The following is a 27,425-nucleotide window of genomic DNA, read 5'->3' on the forward strand; positions in this document are numbered from 1 at the left end:
ATGTATGACACAGTAAGATTGTGAACCCGTTAGAACGTAGGTTAGGTTAGATTATAATCTCAGTCAGTTTATATAGTTTAAATAATAGTTTATAATGTAATGTAACTAGCGAGATTATAATATGACGAGTGTTTACAATTTTACGGTGGCATGTACATCACTTCCAGCAACCCGTATACACACACGTTTCTCAAGGAAGCGAACTTGAACCTTCTGGCGGAATGCTATTGTCACAACAGATAAGACGGCATTGACGATGATATCGTACAGATCGTCATCTCCATTGTTAGGGATGCTGTGCTCTTCCTAGCAAGAAGTTGGGGACTTTTGCTTTTTGATATCGATATCACAAAACGTTTTTATTAAAAATTGGTCTCTGGATAACGTTGGACTAAGCGTGTAGCGTTCTATAATATACTAGCGACCCGCTCCGGCTTTGCACGGGTTAACAAATTATACATAAACCTTCCTCTTGAATCACTCTATCTATTAAAAAAGCGGCCAAGTGCGAGTCGGACTCGCCCATGAAGGGTTCCGTATTTAAGCGATTTATGACGTATGTAAAATTAAGCCTTCCAGCCGGTTCGGCGTGGATTTTGACTTATGCCTTGCGCTGGTTCAATGGCCTCGCCAAATCGACACCCGTTTCATATGAAGGGTGGAAAAAACACAAAATATAAAATAAATAGATATGAGCCCTACACTCACCCCCGGTCCATGTCTTCAAGACAACAATGATTCCGCAATCTTTCAATGTATTCCGCAGTTCTTCAGAAATAATTTGCAACGTGAAAAAATTGTCCGCACCGCACGTGTTCTTTCATTTGACAGACTTCTTCTTTTTGCTTTTCCCCAAATGACATAATATATACAAAGAGGTGGGAATGAACGAGGTGATATACTTAATGGCGTTAAAAACTAAACATTCCCCCGCCCGAGAAAGGCTAAAGCCTTTATCAACAAACAAAATTCAACTCTATTAATTAAAAAACTACATCTAAACTAAAACAGTTTGGTATCGCTACCTCCACTTAATCTTCCAAAGGAAGCCTACAAATTTTAACAACCGGTCGCGTGAGGCTACCTGTTGAAGTTTTTAAACGTACTACCCTAACAACGCCGTCTTTTCCGGGTAGCAACTCCTCTATTCTCCTTAACTTCCGTTTCAGAGGAGGTAAATTTTCCTCCTTTATAAGAACTAGATCGCTCAGCTTAGGCGGATCAGTTGGAGATGTCCATTTTCTACGCATTTGAAGAGAATGAAGATATTGTTCACTCCATTTTCTCCACAGACGTTGAGACATAGCTTGAATTAAGTTAAAACGACTCAACCGCGAGTTTGGATTATCCTCAAAATTGTACTCCGGAACCGAAAGCAAAGGTCTACCTATAAATAAATGAGCAAGCGTCAAGACCTCAAGTTCATGAGGATCTTGGGACACCGGGCATAACGGAAGACAAAAAATTAAGAACCGCTTCTCAACCTGGTAAATACCGTTACCAATTCGTCGAACGTCAAAACCTGATGACCTATGACACGCCGCAATAATTATATAGGTAGCCGATTTTACGGTCGTCTCAAATAGACCACCGAAATGAGACAGCTTGGCCGCGCCGTCGCTAAGCCCTTGCTGTACTTCCTGAGAAGCCAAATATCTCCGCACATAATTCAAAAACTTATTTGCACCCGAATAATTACTTCCGCAATCTGAACGTATATCACACTCAGCATACCGCGTCGAGATGTGAATCGCGTCAAAGCCGCGAGAAAACCTTCTTATTCTTGGTCAAGCAGTGGATGTCATCCGCAAACTCCTCCTGCTGAACCAGTTTAATTAACCGCTGCAAAGCGAACCGTCGCTCTGAGACTGTCAAATACCCCTATCAGTCTTTCAGACAAATTCCTAGCATTGTTGACAAACCGGAAACAATATGCTACGACCGCCAATAACATATTCAACCGATTAAACCGCGTAAAAATATTAACTTTGTCAACAATCCCGACAAAGGCCCGAACATTTACCTTCATCCGCAATCCAGGTAATGCATCTTCCGCATTATCCATTTATTCCTGGGCCAGGTCTCCGCATCACCTGACAACCAATAAAGACCCTACCATAAAGGGTGCTCAAGGAGCACTGATGCGCGACAACCGCAATTCGCGACATCAGCAGGGTTCATTTCTGAAGGTAAGTGTCCCCAGGCTATATCTAAACCGCAATTCACAATTTGTGAACTCGATTCCCCTTCGCGAGGAACCGCTTTTCCATAGCCAAAAACCGCTTCGTAGCTAATGGTACAGTATTTACATTCTCCAGGGCATCAGATAAAGAAGCCGTTATAGGGGCTGGACCTGACAGCACGTAGCCGAACACCGTTTTCGTCACTTGTGGAATATGATCCTTGATTTTAATGCGTCCGCTGAGTATAATATCACCAAGTAGATCTTCGCCTATTAAAATATCAATCTGTCGACTGACAAAGAACTGCTCATCCGCAAGATACAGTCCCCGATAATTATCCGCTAATTGGGCCGGCAACGAATATCCAGGTAGGTTATAGGTAACTTCATTTAAGACTGTAGCCGTGGTCACTAGCACAGGCTGATCCGTCAGCCTAGGTGCCATGGTTAGATTAACTGCCCCCCTACAACCGCTTATAGGAGTACAGTTCAGTCCTGTGATTGGGACGTCAGACTTAAACCGTTTTAAGCCCAACTTCTGCACGCATGTCTCCGATATAAATGTGCTCTCGCTTCCTCCATCCAGTAAGGCCCGCGCCTCCTGGAAGTTTCCGCTGCTGTCCAGTACTCTTATTACTGCCGTGGCGAGCAGCACCTTCCGCCGAGATATCCCAGGCTCTCTGGCCCGTGACGCCATCAGTGCAGCGACTCCAGGGACCGCACTTCCTGAGTTGTCGCTGGCCACAGGTGCACTCACAATAGGAACACTTGGAGAGGACGAGGTAACACTGTGAACCTTCCCACTTGTAGCAACATTATTTGACGTCAAACGTTGTTCACGATCTGAACCAGTTGCCGGAAGATCAAAATGTAATAAATAATGGTGTTTAGCCGAATTACACTTGTAACAGTTCTTATTATAAGTGCACTGGTTAATATTGTGACCATTCAAACACTTGAAGCACAATCTGAGAGATACCACCTGACGCTTCCTAGCCGCAGGTTTCATCTCCAGGAATTTTTCACACCTAGCAATGAAGTGTCCGCCTTTTCCGCACAGTCGACACGACGACGCCGAACCCGCACCCTCAAATGCCGCATGAGCCTTTACCGCATGGCTCTGTCCACTTCCACTACGTCTTCCCGCTGACGTACCGGCCTGTGGCTCCGCACTGGATTCCAAAATCCGTATTTCGGTTTCCAAAAACTTTATAAGGTCCGAGAATGTGGGTAACTCTTTATCGGCGTGCTTGTCTTCAAAATGTTTCTTCAAGTTGCCGTCTAACTTTTGAAAATTAATATAAAACAACAAATAGCACCACGAATCAACAGGAAACTGCATCTTTTCCAAGGCCTTTGTGTTTTCAATCAAAGTATTTAAAAACATTTTTAAACCACTTGCTCCTTTAGTGGTGACATGAGGTGTACTTAACAAATTGTGCAGCAGACGATCCGCCAACAACCTTTTGTTGTTATACCGTGAATTTAACAAATCTATCGTAACCGAATAATTGTCCCCTGTGACCGACAAATGCTGGGTCAAGGACTTTGGTTCACCTAAAAGCGACCCCACCAAATAATACATTTTTTCAGTATCCGATAATGTGGTATCATTGCCCACCAAAGACTGGAATAATTCCATAACAGGAACAAACTCTTCCACCTGTCCCGCAAAGGTAGGGAGTTTGACTTTAGGGAGAACTGCCCTATTCCGCGCGCTCTTAGGGTTGTCATTACCGCTACCGCTGCTACAGCTATTGTCCGCATTAGCTGAAGCGTTCAAATTAGTCAACCCTAAATGGCGTTGTTTTATAAAATAATATTTCTTGTTGTACGCCTCGTACTCCTGAAGATGACTTTCCAAATCAAAGCTCTCTATATCCGCAGCAGAGAGCTGAAGTTCATAAAACATTTCCGTAAATGCCTCATAAACTTTCTCTAAATCTTGAAACCGCACCATAAAATCACTTTCTTGTTCCGAAGACAATTCGGGATTATGAGCCAATCCATGCAATACATCAATACTACGACATGCCGTATGATATTTCATTTGCAGCAACTGTATCCGCCTAGCTGCCGCCATGTTTACGTTAGTATTTGAATACGAAATCGAAATAAATATAATCAATAGGATCCCGAACCCGAACAAGAACCACATCATGAAAACTACAAATAGCAATTATACATTATTTTTATTTCTAGCGTACCGCACCGCAATAAATCTTTAAATTGAAACCGCACCTTGTAATAATATAATATTGAGTTTTTACCGCTAACTTCAATATATATATTATGAAATATTTATTCCGCAAACTTTGAATGAAAATGTTTAGAACCCCTGGAAAAACGGTTAACGTACCGAAATTGCATTAATTACCGATAAATAATGCTCTATACCGCTTTTACTAGAAATATAAATGCTTAGAAAAATCCAAAAACCCCACCTTAGCTGAGGATCGAACCCTCGACCTCACTAACATTAAGCAACTACTACAGCCACTAGGCTATTATAGCAGTTATCAAACAGAACGAAATAACCCTATACTATCTGAGTAAGGCGATATGGTAACCTAGCAACCAAACTGTTTTAATTTAATATGTCAAACCCAATAAAATCAATTTATGACAAATTGAATTTCAAAAATCCGCGACGTATAAAGATGGAATGTATGGAAAATGAAATGAAATAAAACAAAATCCCCAGTCAATACATATAAAATATTAAAAAATGTGACCTATAAATAAATAATTCCCCAAAATTTATATGAAATGAAACCGCAATGATAAAATGATTATATTTCGACCGCTCGAAATATAAAGATGAAAAGAAACGGGTGAGATTTGCCGAGGCGCCGACAAAGTGAGCCCGAATTTTTACAAATCCGGCTCGAAGACCAAATGTAAAATTAAGCCTTCCAGCCGGTTCGGCGTGGATTTTGACTTATGCCTTGCGCTGGTTCAATGGCCTCGCCAAATCGACACCCGTTTCATATGAAGGGTGGAAAAAACACAAAATATAAAATAAATAGATATGAGCCCTACACTCACCCCCGGTCCATGTCTTCAAGACAACAATGATTCCGCAATCTTTCAATGTATTCCGCAGTTCTTCAGAAATAATTTGCAACGTGAAAAAATTGTCCGCACCGCACGTGTTCTTTCATTTGACAGACTTCTTCTTTTTGCTTTTCCCCAAATGACATAATATATACAAAGAGGTGGGAATGAACGAGGTGATATACTTAATGGCGTTAAAAACTAAACATTGTATAAAAAAAAAACTACTTACTAGATCTCGTTCAAACCAATTTTCGGTGGAAGTTTACATGGTAATGTACATCATATATTTTTTTAGTTTTATTATTCTCTTATTTTAGAAGTTACAGGGGGGGGGGGGACACACATTTTACCACTTTGAAAGTGTCTCTCGCGCAAACTATTCAGTTTAGAAAAAAATGATATTAGAAACCTCAATATCATTTTTGAAGACCTATCCATAGATACCCCACACGTATGGGTTTGATGAAAAAAAAATTTTTTGAGTTTCGAAGTATGGGGAACCCCAAAAATTTATTGTTTTTTTTCTATTTTTGTGTGAAAATCTTAATGCGGTTCACAGAATACATCTACTTACCAAGTTTCAACAGTATAGTTCTTATAGTTTCGGAGAAAAGTGGCTGTGACATACGGACGGACAGACAGACGGACAGACGGGCAGACAGACAGACAGACATGACGAATCTATAAGGGTTCCGTTTATTGCCATTTGGCTACGGAACCCTAAAAAACTGCATCAAAATCCGTTGCGTAGTTTTAAAGATCTAAGCATACAGACAGACACAGACAGGGAAGCGACTTTGTTTTATACTATGTAGTGATTGGTCTCTGGATAATGTTGGACTAAGCGTCTAGCGTTACGTTCTATATTATTGTGCAGGCACCACAAGAAACTATAAAAATTGTGTGAATTTACAAAAGCTCTTAGTAATACTCATACTCATTTATTGATAGTACATATTACACGTCAAAAATTGAATTACATGAGACGAATTGAATTATTATAATTACAGTTTCAGCGAGGCTATTATTTGGGACGTTGTTTTATACTTTAGCAATAATTATGTTGACATGATAGTTCATCGCACATAACATCTCATTTTTAACATAATATTCTCTGAATATATTCGTTGTTAAACAATTAAATGTGTGATTTCCTTCATATTCCTTACACCTTACACAAATTACTTATTTTTTTACAAGATTAAATCTCAGAGGAAAAGTGAATGAGGAAAGCACTGACATATCGAAAAAATACCTCAGATGGCGATAGAAAAAATTTACAACAAACAACAATGCCTACTCTATGGGAACTACCACAGATACAATCTGGTCGGTTATAATAACGAAAAAGCGTATGGCAATTTGTTTTTCTATCTGTATTGTTTTAGATTCCCGGTCTTTGGCCAATTTGTCTTGCCGACGTGATGGGATCTCCAGAAATGACCCTATTGTTAGGAACGTTCAGTTATTTTGTAACGCAATATTGTTGTGAAATGGCTACTGATGCTGCGATTCCGATTGTAAAAGAGCCGTCAGATAAATTCAATTGTTGTTTTTTTAATGTTCGTTGCGGGTTCGGGAGATCACGCTTTCTGCCAATCATCTTTAAGTGTATTGATGGCATTATGTAACTAAATTTTGTAAATGTTGAAATATGCAAATATAAAAAAATATTTTTATAGTGCGTCAAGCAAATCTTGTCAGTAGCAATGTACTGCAAATTAAAGTAAGGTAACACCATGTAACACTCAAAGAGCAGAATTGCGCTAAGAAAAGCAGCAATGTACATCGAACCAAAACGTGTTTATTTTTCCGCCCTTCATACATCTATGGTTCGAGTGAATTATCATAACCTTAAATTTTAGTAATGTTTACCGTCAACGAGCATGATTGTACATTGTAGCCTTGTAGGCACCTTAGCTTTGTTTGAGGTCATGCATAATCTTAGTATTTAATGGTGACAGCAGAAATTTCTCTTGAAATAGAAACGATTCAGAATGTAAACAATAAGATGATGGCTGTCATTCACGATCCACATTCCACAGATAACACACAGATGACACGCGATTTTGGAATTATTCGAACACAGTGTTGCTAACCCTACTACTCTGCCGCCTTTTACTACTGACAAGATTTGGTTGATCCAGTATAGTGTCACGTACAAAAAGCGTGAACAGGACGGTACCAGTACGTTTACCAATAGTTATCTAAGGAATTACTGACAGACCGCAAGACAGTTAAATAAATGAAGTACAGCTTGGCAAAAAAGAGTAGAAATTAAAAAGTGACAACACTGTAGTGTCGTCCCGTTGCCACTTTTTAATTTCTACTCTTTTTTGCCAAGCTGCTACTTATAGATAAGGTCTGGCAAGCCATTTCCGTCAGTAGAAAAAGCGGCAAACTAAAAAAATTTAGGCGAGAAAAGTTTTCCTGCCATAGGAAATTTGAATTTCGCGCAAAAACAACGTTCTCCAGTATAAACTGGGTAAAATACAGAGTACCTACTTACCTTACTTTGAATTGAAAGCCTTGGAAATTTGTCTCCGCCCTCCTTTTGACTAGCTTTATATCATTCCTAATAGAATCGTCTCTGAATAACCAATAAATCTTGGGAACATTGTCACCTGTTATAGCGGTGGAGGCAATGTCAATAAAGGGCTAAGTACCAGTGATTCTCAAACAGTGGGCCCACGAGAGTTTTTCGGCGTTTTAACCGCTTGTTATTGCGTAATTTTCAACCAAATGTAAACTCAACATATCGGTACAATATAGCTGTTTCCGTCCATTCGTCCATTAAAAAAAAGCTTTGGCTTGGCAGCGCAGAAACAGGAGCTCTGACAATTGACAATTGCATCGCTATTTCAAATAAACGAGGTCTATCGCCGTTACAAACTGTTCACTAAACTTATACTTAATGCAGTATTTTATTGGATCTTAAGAACAAGAAAATATTTGAATATGACAATGACAATTTATGCATGTCAATGATATGACACGATATAAAATTATAAATCATACGCCACTTTATTAAGAGACAAACAAGTAATAGTGTTTCATTCGCCAATAAATTGTTTGGCAGTTTGGCGAAATTTTGTAGTAGTTTATTCTTAGCAATAAAAAAAACCTGCCAAGTGCGAGTCGGGCTCGCGCACGAAGGGTTCCGTACCATTACGCAAAAAACGGCAAAATAATCAGGTCCCGTTTATATCCTTTGGGTAGGTATGGAACTCTAAAAAGAAAGCGGTCCTTGGCGGGGAAAAAGTTGGGTACCACTGGGCTAGGTTTAGACCTAGACAGACCCTAGCGACCTACTAGCCGTGACCGTTATGCGGCGGGGATCAGGCGTTTAACGGAATGAGAAAGGTTTAGGTGGTTTAGGTTCATATCATAGCGTATATTTGAAAAATAAAGTAATTTTTGTAAGCTAACCGCTAAGACACGTTGGTAAGGGCATTGATGAATATTATTGAGTAAAAAAGTAAGCAGATACGTTTTACCGGAAAATGGGATGATTAAAAACTAAGCATAAAAAGAAACTACATATAAACCACACGTTTTTTTTTTTTTTTTTAATTTTTTGAATATAATAGTTTTCACATAATTATTCCCTACTCTTTACTTAATCCAACTATGTATAGAGTCAGACCAAGAAAAGTCTGCAGCGGATTTGATAGCCCACGCAGTGCAAGTGTTATTTACACGTCATCATTTCATAGAAGTTTGACGTTTAAAATAACACTGGCACTGCGAGGGCTGTCAAATCCGCTGCAGACTTTTCTTGGTCTGACTCTAACTATTAATATTAATTAATATTTACCTACAATCAAAAACCCCGCATAATATTGTGTAATTTAGTTAAGTACCTAACTTTAGTATATTGTAGATTTCGCTGCTTAATATGTCTCTCATGTTAAGCGTAGGTACCTACTACCTACATGCTTTGGATAGCATTCCCAACCAAAACTTAATATTTAAAACAATATTTCTATACATGTAATAAAGGTATCTATTTTGTGTGCCTAATAAATAAAATAAAATAACATAGGTATATAATGGCATAAAAATAAATTTTAATGTCACCCCTGCGTTTCAAAGTCACCCCGTTTTACGGTATAGTTCCGTTAGCGGCACACCAATGTCGCACAACAAAACGAAGAGATTTTCGTGTTCGCGTTCAAACTGGCCTGTTAGCTGTCCCAATATTGACCGTTCTCTGAAACAGGACGTTTAATTCTCTTCCATTTCGTACTTAAAAGGTAGGTACGTATTCGAACTTTAAAACTATTATTTTTATTTGACATGAAGTATCTCGCTCGTACCCATAGAATTAGAATAGACAAGAACAACTGTCAATCTTCAAAAGTGCGACCAAAAATGAAATGCAAGTGTGTGCGTAAATTGTCTATATGTGATCAAAAATAGTGATGTCATGTTACAACAGATTAATAATCTGTCGGTGTTTGATTGCTTTATCGACTACTATTTCAAATGTGTTATTTTAAACGTTAAAATTCTACGACATTATGATGTATAAAATAACACCTGCACTGCGTGTGCTATCAAAATCGTTACAGCCTTATCTTAGTCTATCTCTTACTGTGTTGGAAAGTGAAGTTTAAATTTACTGCTAAACATCTGCACCTTCAAAAAGGTATAACAATCGTTATTATTTGAAGTCGGTTATAAAGGTTAATATTTTAATTATGTCTTGTGAAGAAATGATTACATAGCTATTAATATACCGACAAGTTATCGATACTGTCATCTGAACATTTTGTCAAGCCCTAGCGTAAAGTAACAGTTTATGTTTTTACACAAAATATTTTAAATTATTCAGTAATATGATAAAATATTAGCACACAAAGGAAGAAAAACTTATAATCAACTGTATAAACCGGCTTCTTACACTTTTTATGCTGTTAATTTGACAAAATATCGTTAAGAAAATTTCGCTCGGAATATCATTATTCCTCTGAAATGAGTATTTGCTAGGTTTATTTGGCCCCGTGACACTGAAATCCGGCACACTACAAGACACTATCTTCATTGTATTACTTTATCAAATAGTTTTCTTCCGAATTAGTGTATATTTTTCAATTTGAAAATGACCGTGATACTGTGACACTGCGTTTTGTATGGATATGTCAGATTAACGTTTTTACAGAGGTCTCAAATAGAGAATGATTTTGTTCTGTGGCAAGGATGTCATTGATGTAGCAACAATACATATGACAACCATCTAGCCAATAAGAAACTAATTGAAGCTGATGGGGTTGCTACCTCAAAACTAAATTCTAAATTTATGGAATAATATTAATTAAAATTTAAATCAAAAACCTTTTAAATAAATACAATAAAGGTTGAAATATGTTTAGATAAATAAATATGATTTATTTCTGTATGTTGAAATTACATATAAAATTATTCCATGAATTTCATAAGTACTGTTATTTTGATTGTTGTCATCCCAGGGAGAGTAGGCCTGAGATTCATTTTCTGGTTAGCTTTCGCCCGTGATGGGCATTTTTAAGTTCTAAAGTGAAGCTAAAAACATCATGCTCTGGTAGCATCGATCCGAGTCCTGGAGAGGCAGCAGTCGCTGCGCCCATGAGCTGAGAAGCTCATACTATAGTTATTTTGCCACAAACGGTAAGTAGAATATGATAATGTGTAGTGTTTTCAGGTTAGACTCCTTGTTGAATCCTTGTCCTTGCATAATTTGACCATTTCGCTTTGTTTCCAGTCTGCTGGTAAAACAATGTGGTTGGGAGGGGGAGTCACAGCTGAGAGATGAGTCCACTCTAGGAATTTCCAGCTGGTGAGAAACTTAGATCATATAATGTCTCTTAGGTTAGCAGACCACATGTTTCTAGTTATTAATCTTGAAATGTTTCTTTCAGCTGACTGGGTGTTATTACGAATGTAAATTCGGTTATTACATCGGAGTATGGAAGTCTGTCCATATTCCTAAAACTTCAAGTGTGTCTGGTGAGCAGCTCGCCATGGGAGTTTTCGCTCTTCAGCTGGGTGGAGGACACGACAACTTCAAGCTGAGGCCGTAGTCCTTCTGTGGTGCTCTGCGGTGTCGGGTCGGATTCCTGCTGCTGCAAGTCGGCTCTGGCACAGCGGAGGACGACACGTCGGGCTTGAACTGGCGGTAACATTGTAATGAGGTTGGTGAACGCTTTCCTTCCATCCTAGAAGCATTTTTCCAAATTTAAATTTAGAGAATTAGTTACAATCGTATGTGATGGCAAATGATAGATTAGGGACTAACAAACTTAGTTAGGTCTGCTTGTAAATCATTATAGAACCATTTTGGCACGACCCAGCTTCTACCAACTGAGACAAATAGAATAAGGTGCTTAATGCTAGCTCACTGAATGATTTACTTGTAGAGAAATTTCCCTGTGAGAATAGAATTAAATTATGTGTCACAAAAACTAACATTTCATTTGACATCCTTTAGAAACCCCTGAAAGGCTGATGGAAATAAGTTGTTAGCACCTGCTTGAGCTTTTGGTAAGATTTAGATTGGTTAATTAAGTAACTTAATTGTCCGTGAGTTTCCGCTGGGTAAAGCCCCGGCCGGGCTAGGAAAATTCACATGACAATACGCTCTTGGCCGTCTGCGGCCGTCATCAAACTCAAAAGTGGTCACGTTTTCTCACTGGTAGTCTGACTCTTTCGCACTCATGGGATGTTCATATACGTGATGGCTTCCCTTTCGCACACTTCAGCTGTCTGTCAAGCGCGAGCGCGAAAATGACAAGTCTGTGCTCGTACCAATGGGGTTGGCAACTGTCGAAGGTTTTTGTACATGGCTATGGCAACCATTTAGGTTTTACCTGTCTCTATAGTTGGTCAAACCAAATTGTCTGTAAATAAGAACAAAAAAGCGGCCAAGTGCGAGTCGGACTCGCCCATGAAGGGTTTCGTATTTAGGGGATTTATGACGTATTAAAAAAAAACTATTTACTAGATCTCGTTCAATTCAAACCAATTTTCGGTGGAAGTTTGCATGGTAATGTACATCATATATTTTTATTAGTTTTATCATTCTCTCATTTTAGAAGTCACAGGGGGGGGGGGGGGGCACACATTTTACCACTTTGGAAGTGTCTCTCGCGCAAACTATTCAGTTTAGAAAAAAATGATATTAGAAACCTCAATATCATTTTTGAAGACCTATCCATAGATACCCTACACGAATGGGTTTGATGAAAAAAATTTTTTTGAGTTTCAGTTCTAAGTATGGGGAACCCCCGAAAAAATTTTTTTTTCTATTTTTCTGTGAAAAACTTAATGCGGTTCACAGAATACATCTACTTACCAAGTTTCAACAGTATAGTTCTTATAGTTTCGGAAAAAAATGGATGTGACATACGGACGGACGGACAGACAGACAGACAGACATGACGAATCTATAAGGGTTCCGTTTTTGCCATTTGGCTACGGAACCCTAAAAAGGCTACTCATCTTTTTTTTTTGGGTGCTAGTACTAATGTAAGACAAAGATAGTATGATTCTCTCTGTCTATGTTTGAAATGAGAAAGTCCTTTGACCATCCTTTGACCTTCCTAAATATAGTTTTGTTCTATGGGATTTGGCTTTAAAGGCAAGCATCCAGGCCATAAAATTTCAACAAAAAAAAACAAGGAACTTACATTATTCGTAACTTGAATGACGGTCATGGCTAAATAGTTCGGGAGGCGTATTATGACTGTAATAACAGGTTATGAATTTGATCCGGATTTTTTATAGATATGATCTATCAGTGTCAAATGTGACGTTCCTGGTTGAAAAAAAATCATTTTTGACACAATGATATTATATAACCATATATAGGTTATACTCATACTTGAGGAGCACAAAAAATACTTCCATATTTATTTCTGTGCCTACGAAGAAATCCGTTATTTTTGATAAATTTTCTTATTCCATCCATCTTTATTACACTCGTTGTTAAACATAAGGTCGTGTCTTTCTCTTTCGGTGTGCGGGAGCTCGTTAGCACGTGCACATTTCTCGCTTGTCCAGCCACGTCTAAAGGCAACTTGTCCAATTTGTCACAAGTTAAGAGCTTCAATTTTGGAACGCCTATAACCTATCTTGAGTTATAAATCATTGTTTTGACACTGACAAACCATATAAACCAATCCAGATCATTCTATTATTTATTACAATCAGAATACGCCTCATGGTATTGGGACCTTTGCCTTGCTGTTGCTGCCGTTGCAAAAGTTGTTTGTAAACAACGTTTCGGTAGTCAGCGGCTAGTACGAGTTGTACGTGACGGCGGCAAATTTGCAGGTAAACTTTTACCGCAGAGTTCAAGAACTCGGATGGAGTACACTATATTGAGATATTATTACTACTAGCGATCCGCCCCGGCTTCGCACGGGTTAACAAATTATACATAAACCTTCCTCTTGAATAACTCTATTTATTAAAAAAAACCCGCATCAAAATCCGTTGTGAAAGATCTAAGCATACATAGGGACAGACAGACAGACCTTTTAACCGCCGTAGACAGACCCGAATTTGAGCCCAATTTTGTATGTCTTATATATCAATATAAGACATACAAAATCGGGCTAATTTCGCCGCTGTCTGATAAATAAGACAAAACTTCGTGTAACTTTGTACCCCCCGGCGACACGAGCACGCTCGATGACGTATTTTATGGCGGTTAAAAGGTTAAACGATGTAGTGATGGTGATACAGAAGCCATGCCAATACCAAACAGTTAAAGAAGAAAGTAAAGAAAGAAACTATCGTACATTATGCTGACATAACATTTTGCAATGATTTAAAAGTTATTAATTTTCGTAGTTTCTGACAGTGGGTAGGAAAGTGAAAGTCACAAAAAAAAAATACAAATGTATAAATAGGTATCGAAAAGTAAAGAAAGTTAATTGATATAAAACTGCAACTGATTAAAATATTACGAATCAGCAAAACTAACAATGAACTCAGAATCCCGTTGCGAGACTTTCTAACTGTAAAACCCATTTTACACTTCAACTAGGTGTAATAAAAAGGTGAATTAATGTATAAAAACCCCGTACGAGGTTGAAACTAATGAATGAACAACCGGTACTGCCACAAGTTAGGTGCGGCTCGAAAATTGTGGTCTACTTGTCGGGCCTCGGGCAAAATGAGTCATGCTCAGGCCTATGTTTAAATTAAGAAAAAGTAAACGATTGGGTGGGAAAAAACGAAGTTTCAAATTAGGAACAGCTTTCGGACCGTTCTTCTTTTTACTAAGTGTTTACTTAACTTGCATTGTAGGGTCTGTTCGGAAAGAGAAGATTCGTGGAATGTATTGGGCCCCGTGCATTCCACGACTCTTCTCTTTCCGCACAGACTCTATGTATGTTTAGAACGGGTCAAATCTTTCTGATGATGGATACAGGAGGTGGCTATAGGAACTCTGTGATAAAACAACGGAACCTAAGATTGTGTTTGGGGTTTAGAAATGGCTCGATGAGTATTATAGTGCGTCAAAGGTTTGTTTGATTTCAAACATAGACAGAGAGAATCATACTATCTTTGTCTTACACTAGTACTAGCACCAGTAGCACCCAAAAGAAAAGGATGAGTATAGTTTTTTTTGTTCCTATTTACTGACAAGATTTGGTTGACCCATTATAGTAACTATACTTGGTCAACCAGATCTTGACAGTAGAAAAAGGCGGGAAATTTGAAAAATGTAGGCGCGAAGGGATATCGTCTCATAGAAAATCTGAATTTCGCGCCTTTTTTTACTGACAAGATTTGGTTGACCAGCTATAATACTGTTGTCTGTGGAAAGAAAAGTACAGCCAGCGATAAAAGCTTGTAGGTACCAAAAATTATTTTTTTGCCAAAAACTTATTTTAACTGTTTTTTTATTACCAAATACGAGATTGGCTGTTTGTGACTTTTTTACGTGTAACGACGAGTAACATGCGTTCCGGAATCAATTTTTTCGAATATTTACTTAAGGATAGAATAAAGATAATAGTCATTTCTCAAACTTTAAAAGGTGTCCTAGAGAAAGAAACCAAACCAGAGTAACCATCAGTACGCATGCAGATGGGATAACGACAAAAAGAGTATGTAGGTCTCATTTTATCTGGTACTTACGAGTATAAGGACCAAGTCACGATCAAAAGCAATTTAATCTCAAAATAAATCTGCCTAGCATGAGCTCTATATACAAAAGGTAGCGCAAATTAATTTGTACCTATCTATTTCCAATTTGTTTTATAAGAACTAGTTCCAGAGTGCAATCATTAAACATTGCAAGCAACGCAATTATTTGTTGTAGAGCGATAAAAATAACTAATGACATTGCGGCCAAGTGCAATTTGTTTGGAAGATTACTACGAGAAATAAGCGAAGCGCAAGTGTATCTCATACCATTTGTTTATATGTCATTATCTAGGATATAAATGTGTAAATTTTATCGACGTTTAGGTTAAGTGTTATAGGATTGAAGTACTTTTAGGAAGAAGCAAGTGTAGGTACTAAGTATATTGTGACATTGAAAATATATAGGTATTTTCCTTTCCCTTATTTCCTTCATATAGAAAAGCTTATTCCTTATAACTCTTATAAGTTATTTTTGACAAAAGATTGAGACAGACAGACATAGGTTACTTAGTTTTTTATAGCGTGTATTGTTGTAACTCCCGATGTTTTTATAGCGCGTATCAAAAACCGTTTGATTAGGACTAGAGATGCCACGAATATTCGGCAACTATTTGGTATTCGGCCTATTCGGCCACTTTGCCGAATATTCGGTATTCGGCCGAATGTTGTCTACTATTCGGCCGAATACCGAATATCAGTTGTTAGTACTCAAAAAGAAAAAATAAAAATAACCAAAAACTAAGTACCTATGTCGGTATTAGGTATATTTAGAATGTGTTCTTGGAGAGTTGTTAAATACGAAGGCCCTTTTTTTGAGCATTTGTTAATTAAAAAACATTTTATTTTTATCATGAGTCTGTTTTGTTTGACTCTATTCATTAGTGCTGTTCAACAAAAATATATCTAACGTCATCTAACGTTGTCAACGTTGAGCTTTGTTAGCGATCAGTTTTCATAATAATTGTGACTCAAAATGTTCGCATGTCATGCCGAATATTCGGTATTCGGTATTCGGCCAAAACCACTATTCGGGGCATCTCTAATTAGGACGTTGTCAGTCATTAAAATTAATTAATGTTGTCTATGTCAACACATAAAAAGTTAACAAAACCGCCTAGATGGGAAAACCGAACAAGTCTCAAGTAGCTTGTTATCTTGTCATTTTTGTGATCATTAAAATCTTCAATATATTTACAATAATTCACTATTTATATTGTTGCCTTAATACCTACTACATTGAACTCTGGTATCCTATCCACTGACGTATTTCTCTCAATAGAAAATTAATTTAAATCTGGTCACTGGACTCTTCTTAAGTACTATTTATTTGAAATACGTTTCCTTAAATTGATTTTTGAACAACGTTAAAAAAGATTAAAATTATCTGCACGGAATGAACGATATAACGGATTCTAGTTCCTCTATAATAATACTAGAATCATGATATGTCCATTAAACTATAAACAACAGGTATTATAAATTATTTCCAATTCGCCATATTTCCGGTCCGTAACATGACTGGAGTAAAAGTCTACCGTGCAAACACGAATTTAATGAACTTTTTCGGCATAGATAGGCGTGATCGTGATAACCATTCTAGACCTAGCAAAGTGGCGTGCTCTTGTATTGGAAGCCAATACTCATTTTGGGTCATCGACTCATCGCGCCAGCAAGTAAGTTTTCGGCGTAGGAGTTTCTCTCTCAAAGTCCAAAAAAAGATCTCCACTCTAAACTTACTCAATAATAAGTTAGTCATAGTGTTTCGTCCATATAACAGCCAACTCAAAACATGTCACTCTGGCCTTCGTGACTATGGTCACGAATTTTTCTCGCCGCGTGCCGCATAGATCAGCCGAGTGGCTGGAAAATTTAGACATTACGAGTATGTTAGGGTTATCGACCATCTGCACCCGAAACCGTTATCAGGGTGTCTAGCCAAGACGCCAATCGTTAACGTCTTATCTCTATCACTCTTACATATTCGTGCGATAGAGAGACAGATGACGTTTTGTTGTAGTAGCGCTGGTTTCAGTTATTGTAAGTTTTTGACGTTCAGACTCAGATTACACCAGCATTGCTGCTGCAGTATTACTGTTAACTGCATTGCTGCAATGCAGTTTGCTTTAATATCGCGCTGCAATACTGCTGGATTAAAAATGATAGATGCTTTATTCTCGACAAAAAACGAACGTAATCGTCATGCGTCAGCGTACAGATGTAGTGCATAATTATTTTTCATCGTGTTTTCTCGGAAACGTTCGTATTTGTCATGCTACTTCAGTCAATGTCAGTACTTTTTGTACCGACACTGACTGAAATAGCAGGACACGTTCGTATGTTTCCGTGAAAATACGATGGAAAATAATTTTGCACTACATCTGTACATATTATTGCATTTATATTTTTGTACCTGGCAACCCTACGTTGTCTACACCACACACGATTAAGTTAGCTCGGATGTTTTATAGTTGTGCGCAGACAATTTGATCGTGATTTGTTTAAATTCAATATATTTTATGGCTTTTAGTTTCGCAATGAAAAATTCGTTGCAATAAGAAAACATTTCACTGCTTATTATGGTAGTGGCTACTGTCGATTCAGCCTGCTTTAATACTTTCGCTGCGGCAATTAATATTAGTAGTAATAGTAACATCGTAATTATCAATTTTAATTATATATATTAATTGTTGGTCAATGGTCAGTTAATAAATAAGCGTCTGTCCATTTTTTTAACGACAATTTAATATACTAAGAAAAAGTGACCAAGGCCTCCAGTGCCCCAGGCTGGAATCGAACCAGCGTTCTCTGCTATCGCCTCTGGCCTATCGCCTAAGTTTATAATTTATATAGTAGTGTGTCTACTTGAAATAAAAACAAATTAAAATATTTTCTGAAAATAATTTAATTTGTTCTAATACAGACAATTTAATCTCCTAATATACTGTTGCCGACTAGACTGCACTCTTTGCACAGTGTCAACTAAGAACGAAAACGAAGTTAACACTTCGTCTGCGGTTTTAGTCAATACTACAACCGGTATAACAACCTGTATAGTACAAATAGCAGAATAAGCAAAGCAACCAATTGTCACTTACCACCTAAGACACTATTGTACCTACTTATTCTTTGCAAATAAATACTTACTTAATTACTTACTACAACCAATCATCGGACATTGTCGTACATTAGCTTGGCATAAATCAATACGATTTAATAATTCGGCTAGGTATTGACGGTCAGAGGCGCTTATAAGGCTGCTTCTGTAAAAAGTGCGCACCAGAACCGACGAATCGGAGCCGAAACCCCGCAGTGGCTAGCACGTGTTGGTCTGTTGGTACACTCGGACTTATTTAGATGTAGGGTTATCTTCCGCTAGTTTCCGTCCATGCTCTAGTTTTCGTCCACTTGACAGATTCGCAAATAATATATTTAATTTTTAATTTTGTACTTGCGAAATACCATTTTTATGTACATAGATATATTGTAAAGACATTAAGGATAACAATACGTACTGTGCACCAATGTAGGTTTATATTCAAATTTCGTCTGACGAAAACTAGAGCTGGACGAAAACTAACGCACCTACCCTATCTATATGATGTAAGTTCAGAACATTTTAAACCAAATCGGAGCAGTACAACGGTCCATTTAAGAGTCAAGAATTACTTACATTAACCCCTTGACTGCCAAAGACGTTAAACTAACGCGCGCGTGGTTTCAGCTCAATATCAACCTTCATGCATTTTGACATTTTTGACGATAGGCGTTGTGTTCAAGGGTAAAAAAATAAAGTGGTAAGAGAGGAATCCGATTTTTGTATATATTATGTTGCTATATGTTGTTACTACAGGATTTCATAAACTCTCAACCGATAAAGTAATTTGCAACAATTTTATTAACCATTTAGTACATATGGTTTTAGTATAGTTATTTACGATACAAGTGCGGAAAAGAGGAAATTCGAAACGAGTGGCGATAAATTAAAACACGACCGAAGGGAGTGTTTTAAATCGACACGAGTTGCGGTCGGTTTTACAGTAGGTACATATGCCCCTTTAAATATTTGACATAGCAACGAAAAGTGCTTATTGACGCACTAGTGCGGGAAAGTAGCACCATATGTACTGTAATAGTTATTTTCGATACAAGTGCGAAAAAAGGAAATTCGAAACGAGTGGCGATCAATTAAAACACGACCGAAGGGAGCCCCATATGTACTGTAAAATAGATTTATGTGAAAAATCTTCGGTATCGATCAGAAGATGATGAGAAGTTTAGAATAGAGAAGTTTAATTATGCTTTTTGGTAATAATACATTCGATTGTACTTGTTTTAAGAGCATATGCGGCAATATTTGCGTACGCAAATGCCGGGATTATGTCTGAAACCTTTGAAATATTGCACCAAGGTGTCACGTTACCACAGATTCGGCAAAAAATACAACATTAGTTTAGTTTTTTTTGCTGACAGCAGCGTCCGAGTCTATTTTGCCAGTTTATTTTTAATTTATCTATGCATGGAGAATCATCTAGGCCGATGTTGTCTTTGTGATTGTATTTTGATAATCCAGTGGAATTCAACAACAATTTTTATTAAATAATTGAATTTCTCTCCAGTTTCTTCTATCTGTTTAATCGGTTCGGCGAACTATAAATATACCCAATTGCAACAGGTTTAGTGTACGGAAACTTGAACCCCGGCGCAATTGAGACCACAACGTGACAGCGGTTGCACTATGGTTAAACTACGATTAACTTACAACTCCACCGTTTACGATTGCCAATATTTTATTGAGCTAGTTAACTTTTGAGCAACGAAACTTTACCAAACTACCTTTTTGTTCTAGTTTCATAAATAGATACCTGCAACATGATTTTAGAATTATACTTGCCACTTTATCTGTTTTAATTAAATTAACATTTTATGCTTTCCTTCTAACCATGCTAATTTTCTCATGTTTGTATGTAAACCTTAATCTAGCTACTAGCGAGGTAGAATCAGTCGTAGAATGTATTGGGCCCCATACATTCCACGACTCTTCTCTTTCCGAACAGACTACATGCCAAATTTCAGTTTTCTAGGAGTTTTAGAAGTGCCCTAGAAAATTTATGATAAAACGTGTGGGTGATAAAAAGTATAAACATTTTGCTGACTAATTACCTATGTATTTTAACTACATCGTGTAGTTATTATCTATGTGCATATATAATAGGTAGGTAGCAGAACTTAGCCTTTCCTAGATCCTACCTTAGTATTAATTTAAATTTTAAATGCTTAACTAAAATCTGATTAATAGAGACAGTCTTTACAGACAGATAGTAAATACAGACAACACCAATGTCCAACGCGATGTTCCAATGCAATTCGTTTTTGTTTTTATGGCATTCGAATATCCCGTCTTGTACTGATAAACCCCTGTCTTGTTTAATGAAACCGCCACGTCTATTAATAATGGATTGCCATAGATAAAGCTTCGTTTTTTCTTCTAAGCGGGTGATTTAGAACCGTGGCGCCATATTGCGCTGATGCGCTTGCGCCGATAGCCGCGCCGCTTGATACCTTTTGGGGCTATCGTCGGGATTCGAAAGCTTTAGTGTTTGAATTTATTAGGGATGAGAGTTTTCTGAACGATGCGTGGCTTTAAATATAGGTACAATGTATTACCAATGTAATGTAGTATATAAATGGCATTTAAGGTAAGTAATGTAATAGTTAACATCTAACTAAACCTATAAAAATCCTGATAATGACATAGGTGTTTTTTCCAGGTAGGGTTTTCCATTTATCCAGCACCATTGGATTAATTTTCGATTGAGATACACAGAAGTGACCGCTCATAAACCTTATAGTAACGCGAGTTGCTCTATGTACAATCATAATTAATAATGAAAACAATCACCACTATAGGGTATTTAACTACTAGTCAAATTAGTTTCTTTTATCGAACTGTCAAAACGATTTTGATACTATGGAATTTATATGAAAAACTATCATGTGACGTCACAATCAAATTACCTACTCTTTATAGTTTTATACGGGTTTTAAAATAGATATTGTGTCTAAAAATATACTGCTGTCTACGTTTATCTATTAATCTTTTGGTGCTTTATTTCATGCATGGTGTAAAATAATTTAATTTAAATACAGTCAAATACCCTTTTGAGAAATTTTCATCTAGGATTCGCCCAAGTCAGCGTCGGCATTTCGTAGACGTTCGGCATAGCGCACCGCACTAGCGGCGCCACACTACTTATCGCTCGATCAGTCAAGATCCCAATCACAAATTCAGTTGGCCATTTCCCCATACAATTTATATGGATATCAGGCGACATTGCCGATCGCCGGCGGCGCGCCTTTGTTCCGTGGGAACATGTATGGTCGTAGGGAAATTAAGATGAACTGTCTTCCGGGTTTAGCGATAATGCCGAGATTTATTTGAATATGGAATTGTATTGTTGTGGTTTTCATTAGGATTTAGACTCTTAGAGTTCCGGTCGAAGTAGCTGAGAACAAATTTCCTGTTTCGTTTCCGTTCTTGTGACCCAGAAGCAATTGTTGTTTTTGTACATTGTAGGTATTTTGATTTTTCAAGTAGTATCTTAAATCTACTGTGTCTACTTGACGAAGCCTGCGTTGCCGGTCACAAATTGGATGCCTCACATTTGTCATATAAAAGAAATACATATTTTTTCATATTGCCGTAAGTAAAAAAAACTAGTGAGGGTCCTCACTTAGGAGACAAGATAAAAATTGGAATATGACACAAATTGTTGCTACGGTAAGAATATTTACAACATGTGGTTTCATAAAGTGATAATTTAACGCTTCTTCTTCAGTCGGTCCCTCAATACTGAGGATCGCGACATCATGTTCTTCTGTTGAAGACCAGGTTCCTCCATAGGGTTCTGGGGCCAAGCGCATGGCTTCGTGCCGTTTTAATTGCATAGGTGCCGTTATTTGAGTACACCATCTACTAGGGGGAGGGCCCTTAGGTCTCGTGCCTCGCCCGTCATTATTACTCTTTCCAGGCAATCCAGAGAATTTAACCCTACGTTACTGTTATTCATAGTCGTCATTGGAATGGAATCTAAACCTAAACAAAAGTATTTTGTCTTTTGTCACGGAAGTCGTTATCATTATGTGTAACTTCATCCTACAGCTATTACTTCTTATTTATGTAATTTCAACGTTTCCTACGAGAACTGAAATCCCATCTGCTAAAATTCCTTACTTGTCGGACACTCTAAAGCCAATTTTATCTGGAACCATATCCATATCGTACGCACTTTTATATGCAAATTTCCGTTCAAATATTTTAAGGTACTGAATCAGCATAATATAATAGGCATATATTTACATAATTGATACCGTGATTTGAGGCAATAAAATGATCATATGATGGGTTTTTCTTTATTTCTAGAAAGTTTCAATGGATGTGATGTTCACAGCAGGTTTTTGCAGTTAAGTTTACGAGAAAGAAAACAATGCAACTGCTAGCTGGAGCGTTACATGCGGTAACATCATTTAATAACTTAATAACATGTTTTTTACATAGTAACGGTTAAAGAAAAGTTAAGTAAGCTGCGAATTTGCTACTTTTCTAAAAACAATATTTTCACGGAACAATTACTAAGAATCGAGCATGATTAATGGACATTAAGAGATTCGTTAGCGCGTGTAATAAATGCAGAAATTTCATTCAATTTGTCGATTTGAAATCGATTGTGTGATTAAGAATCAATCTCGCTAGGATCACGAGACGGTCTCGGATACCGGTTCTATGACAAATAAGCTGATCGCTGTCGACGAACTCTGATGTCTGACATCGATAATAGTTATTTGTACAACAAGAGATCAAAGTTTGATATTTCTTCGAGTGCTTATTTTGAGTCCCGTGCAAGCGAAAGATTCTATAATAGATTCACGAGCGTAGCGAGTGAATCTAATTTAGAATCTTGAGCGTAGTAAGGGACTCAAAAGCGCACGAGATGTAAATAACTTTGATCTCGTGTAGTTCACAAAACTTTTCACCTCAGCAGTGAGAACATATTAGAGAACCCGAAAAATGTATTCCTTCTTCATCACTTACCTCTATTCACTCATGTTTTCTTAAGATATGCCAACAATTAAATTTTCACCTCAGCATCTCGAACAAGGGTACTTTGCTACTTAAAAACAGTGAGCAAAATCAAATTTTGCTCACTGAGTGAGCAAAATCGCATTTTGCTCATTTTGTCTCACTCAGAGAGCAAAATGCGATTTTGCTCACTGTTTTTAAGTAGCAAAGTACCCTTGTTCGAGCTGCTGAGGTGAAAAAACAATTTCAAGCGTCTAAGATCGACCTCAGCTAAAAGCTTTTTATGTGACTATAAAACGCTTTTTAGGGTTCCGTAGCCAAATGGCAAAAAACGGAACCCTTATAGATTCGTCATGTCTGTCTGTCTGTCTGTCTGTCTGTCTGTGCGTCTGTCCGTCTGTCCGTCTGTCTGTCCGTCCGTATGTCACAGCCACTTTTCTCCGAAACTATAAGAACTATACTGTTGAAACTTGGTAAGTAGATGTATTCTGTGAACCGCATTAAGATTTTCACACAAAAATAGAAAAAAAACAATAAATTTTTGGGGTTCCCCATACTTCGAACTGAAACTCAAAAAATTTTTTTTCATCAAACCCATACGTGTGAAACCCTATGGATAGGTCTTCAAAAATGATATTGAGGTTTCTAATATCAATTTTTTCTAAACTGAATAGTTTGCGCGAGAGACGCTTCCAAAGTGGTAAAATGTGTGTCCCCCCCCCCTGTAACTTCTAAAATAAGAGAATGATAAAACTAAAAAAAATATATGATGTACATTACCATGTAAACTTCCACCAAAAATTGGTTTGAACGAGATCTAGTAAGTAGTTTTTTTTTATACGTCATAAATCGCCTAAATACGGAACCCTTCATGGGCGAGTCCGACTCGCACTTGGCCGCTTTTTTTTATAATAACTTTTTCGGAGAGCTTTCTAAATCACAGGATATAATAAGGACTTCTACTCGTACTTCTAACAGCCGCCTTCGTTAATCATCATCTCCCTAATATTGGTTGAGGAAAAGGGTCAGGTCAAGAAGTGTGACCTCCGCCCTGAGTGGTTCATTGAGCACAAGCAGCTGGGCGAAGCCATTCAGCCGTTCGCTCGTCGCCCGTCACTCAGAGTACTCAGACTCAGTGCGTCCTAAACACGGACCGCGACACACGCGCTGCGGGCTGCGTAAAAATTTACCTTCGCCTTTTTTTTTTTTTTCACACGACATTCGGCGGGAAAATTGACAGTTGATTTTTTTTCAAGTGATACTCTTTTGCCGGCCAGTTTGACAAAGACGTTTTCTAAGTGTGAAATGAGTGTTTAGTTTTCGTGAACGTTTTAGCAAAAACAAAACATTGGTGGTGTCAAGATGACGTCGTTGTACAATGAGGTGAGTGCACGACATTTTACCCTGGCATTTAGGTTTTTTGCAGAGTAATTTACTTTTAAAATTGGACCTTAGCATTGTTGGCTGAATAAATTTTTTGTTGAAAAATGTAAACAACGGAAAATTATCTCCGGTATTTTTGCGAATAAGAATAAAATTGAGGTTGAATGTTTATAAAGTAGCCCGAAATGAAATGCAGTGGCGATAAAGTCGTGTTTTATTCTTTAGTAAGCCGCTTATAACACTTTCCGGTACAGGTTTCTTAGCTCGATCGTTTCTCCTACTTTTGCGGATTAAGAAATTATTTAGTACCTAATGAACAATGTTTTGAACGGCGAAGAATAATTTGTAAGCCAACATTCGAATTGATTTTGTCTTATTTTCTTGGCGTATACCTACATATCTTGCAAAAAATGCAAACTTCTAATGGCGCAAAAAAATCAGTCATTCCTATTGGCTCAATATTTGCATTAGTCATCTCTATGGTATGTTTTGATAGGTCGGATATTTTATTTGTCTTCCAATTTCCGCTGTTTTGAACTTTATAACAATAAAACCACAAATACGATCTAAAATTTGCTTTTGTGCGATTTTGCTTTTTACAAGCTTTTATTTAGGTAACTTGTACCCTGTTAAGTTAGTGTGGGTCAAATCTTGGAAGCTAAATTTTACCCACTTCCCGATTGAGCTGAAATTTTGCATACTTGTAAATCGGATGACAATGCAAAATGCAATATTATGATATGGAGCTGATCTGACAGAGACAAATGGCCATGGGAACTGTGTGATAAAACAACACAAACTAATTGTGTTTGGAGTTGTTAGAATTGTTTTGATGAGGTATAGTTGCCCGTGGAAAGAAAAGTACAGTCAGCGGTAAAAGCTGGTACCAAAAAATTTCATTTTTGCCAAAAACTTGTTATCATTAATTTTGCAGCATTTCTTCTCTAGGCTCCTTGGACCTTAGCCACAGAATATGTAATAGTATTAGCTCTAGATAAAATGTGACGTTATCTATGAAAAGGGACCGTACCGTCGATGGCGCGTACGCCATTATTAACGATTCTCCGATATAAATACAATGCCGCGCGACGCTGTGCGGCGTAAGCGCCATCGACAATAAGGTCCCTTTTCATAGAAAATGCCCCAAATAAACCCTTGTTAATAAGCTTCAAGTCTGTTTCAACTTCCCTTCAATCAGGTGCACAAAGGTCGTAAGTTTAAAGGGCATATAAGCGTTCATAAACCTAATGCCCTATTCTTAAACCGGTCTTATAAGAATTATTCGGTTCGGTCCATGATGTCTAATTCCTCGAATGTCTAGTCGAATTACGTCAATTCCCCGAATGTCTAGTCGTCATGGAAGTAGACGATCAGGAGAATAGACATACGTGGAAATAGATAATCAGGGAAATAGACATTCGTGGAAAACAGACATTTAGGGAATTAGACATCATGGACCGAACCGGAATTATTCCCTATCGGAATTTGAGTCCCATTTGTTTATAATCGGAGGTCACATAGATGCTTGTATGTCAGTGCTTTAATTGATAAAACTATGCGAATTTAGATAGGTTAGATTTTCCTGGCTAAGCGTTCTTAAAAAACTATCGGATCAAATTGTGCCAACTCGACGACTTTGAATTAGCTAGGTACTTACGAGTGAAGCCAAGCGATAAATAGGATTAACTGATTGCTAAATTCATGTGTAGTAAAAAAACCGAACAATGAAAAAATATTTTAAGTCGATTTTTATTTTATTAACAGTCACAAGTCTTAACGGTCAAGTATTGAAACTGGTCATCCTCTTCAAGTCAAGGGGGTCTAAATTAAAAATTGATTGTCTTTGCCGTCTCGATATCGCGTCTAAAGGGGTTACAGGTCGTTGCATGACCAAAGAACATGTTTTATGCCATGCCTCTAAAACCTCCATTCACCATTAAATTCCATCAAATCTACCAAGAAATGTCACTGTCACAATGACATCTGTCAACGTCAGTATGACGGATCAGATGTCACCAACCTTTTTGTGATAATATAAAATATAATTATCTAACTGAAGGTAAATTAACGTACTTAATAAAATCCCTTTTTGTATGGAATATGGAAGCTACGTCAAAATATAGACTCCATTTTTTATACCTTTACTGAAACACAGCCAACGACATAAATGCAGGGCTTTCGTTAAATGTGTCGCCTATATTTCGACTCTTAGATGTTTTTTTATGTAAGTATACATATAGTAAATATTTATTCACAATACATACAATATTACTTTCAAAGGTATCGTCTTTAAGCACAAATTTATACAGCAGTTACAAACCTTGCTGTTGGGGCCTAGAGTATTTTAAACATGCGGGGTATGGTAACAGGCGTCATCTCCATACAATTTATAATCTTAAAATCCACAATCACCCTAAATTGTATTGAGATGAGATGATATTTGTTAGATTACCCTTTCTGTTTGAAAAATACTATAAGCGCCACTTGCATCGTTTAACTAACCCGGGGTTAAACCTGGAGTTATTTACTATGGTTACCGTTCCAATTTGACAAGTTTAACAGAAATTTAACGGTTTAACCGCT

The 27,425-nt window shown here is 37.5% G+C and overlaps 1 protein-coding gene across 3 annotated transcripts in view; it reads left to right on the forward strand.

Annotated features, from left to right (window-relative positions):
• Positions 1-27,425, forward strand: part of LOC134651368 (leucine zipper putative tumor suppressor 2 homolog) — a 156,764-nt gene that overhangs the window by 44,662 nt on the left and 84,677 nt on the right. The window contains exon 1 of one of the 3 annotated variants that reach the window (XM_063506453.1): positions 24,600-24,842. The exons of the other annotated variants lie outside the window; for them this stretch is intronic. Within the exon in view, the coding sequence (XP_063362523.1) occupies positions 24,822-24,842 (21 nt within the window). The 5' untranslated portion in view covers positions 24,600-24,821. Of the gene's footprint in view, positions 1-24,599; positions 24,843-27,425 lie in introns of those variants that run through there. 3 annotated transcript variants of the gene reach the window in all.

This window comes from Cydia amplana, chromosome 10 (assembly GCF_948474715.1).
Source record: "Cydia amplana chromosome 10, ilCydAmpl1.1, whole genome shotgun sequence".
NCBI lineage: Eukaryota > Metazoa > Arthropoda > Insecta > Lepidoptera > Tortricidae > Cydia > Cydia amplana.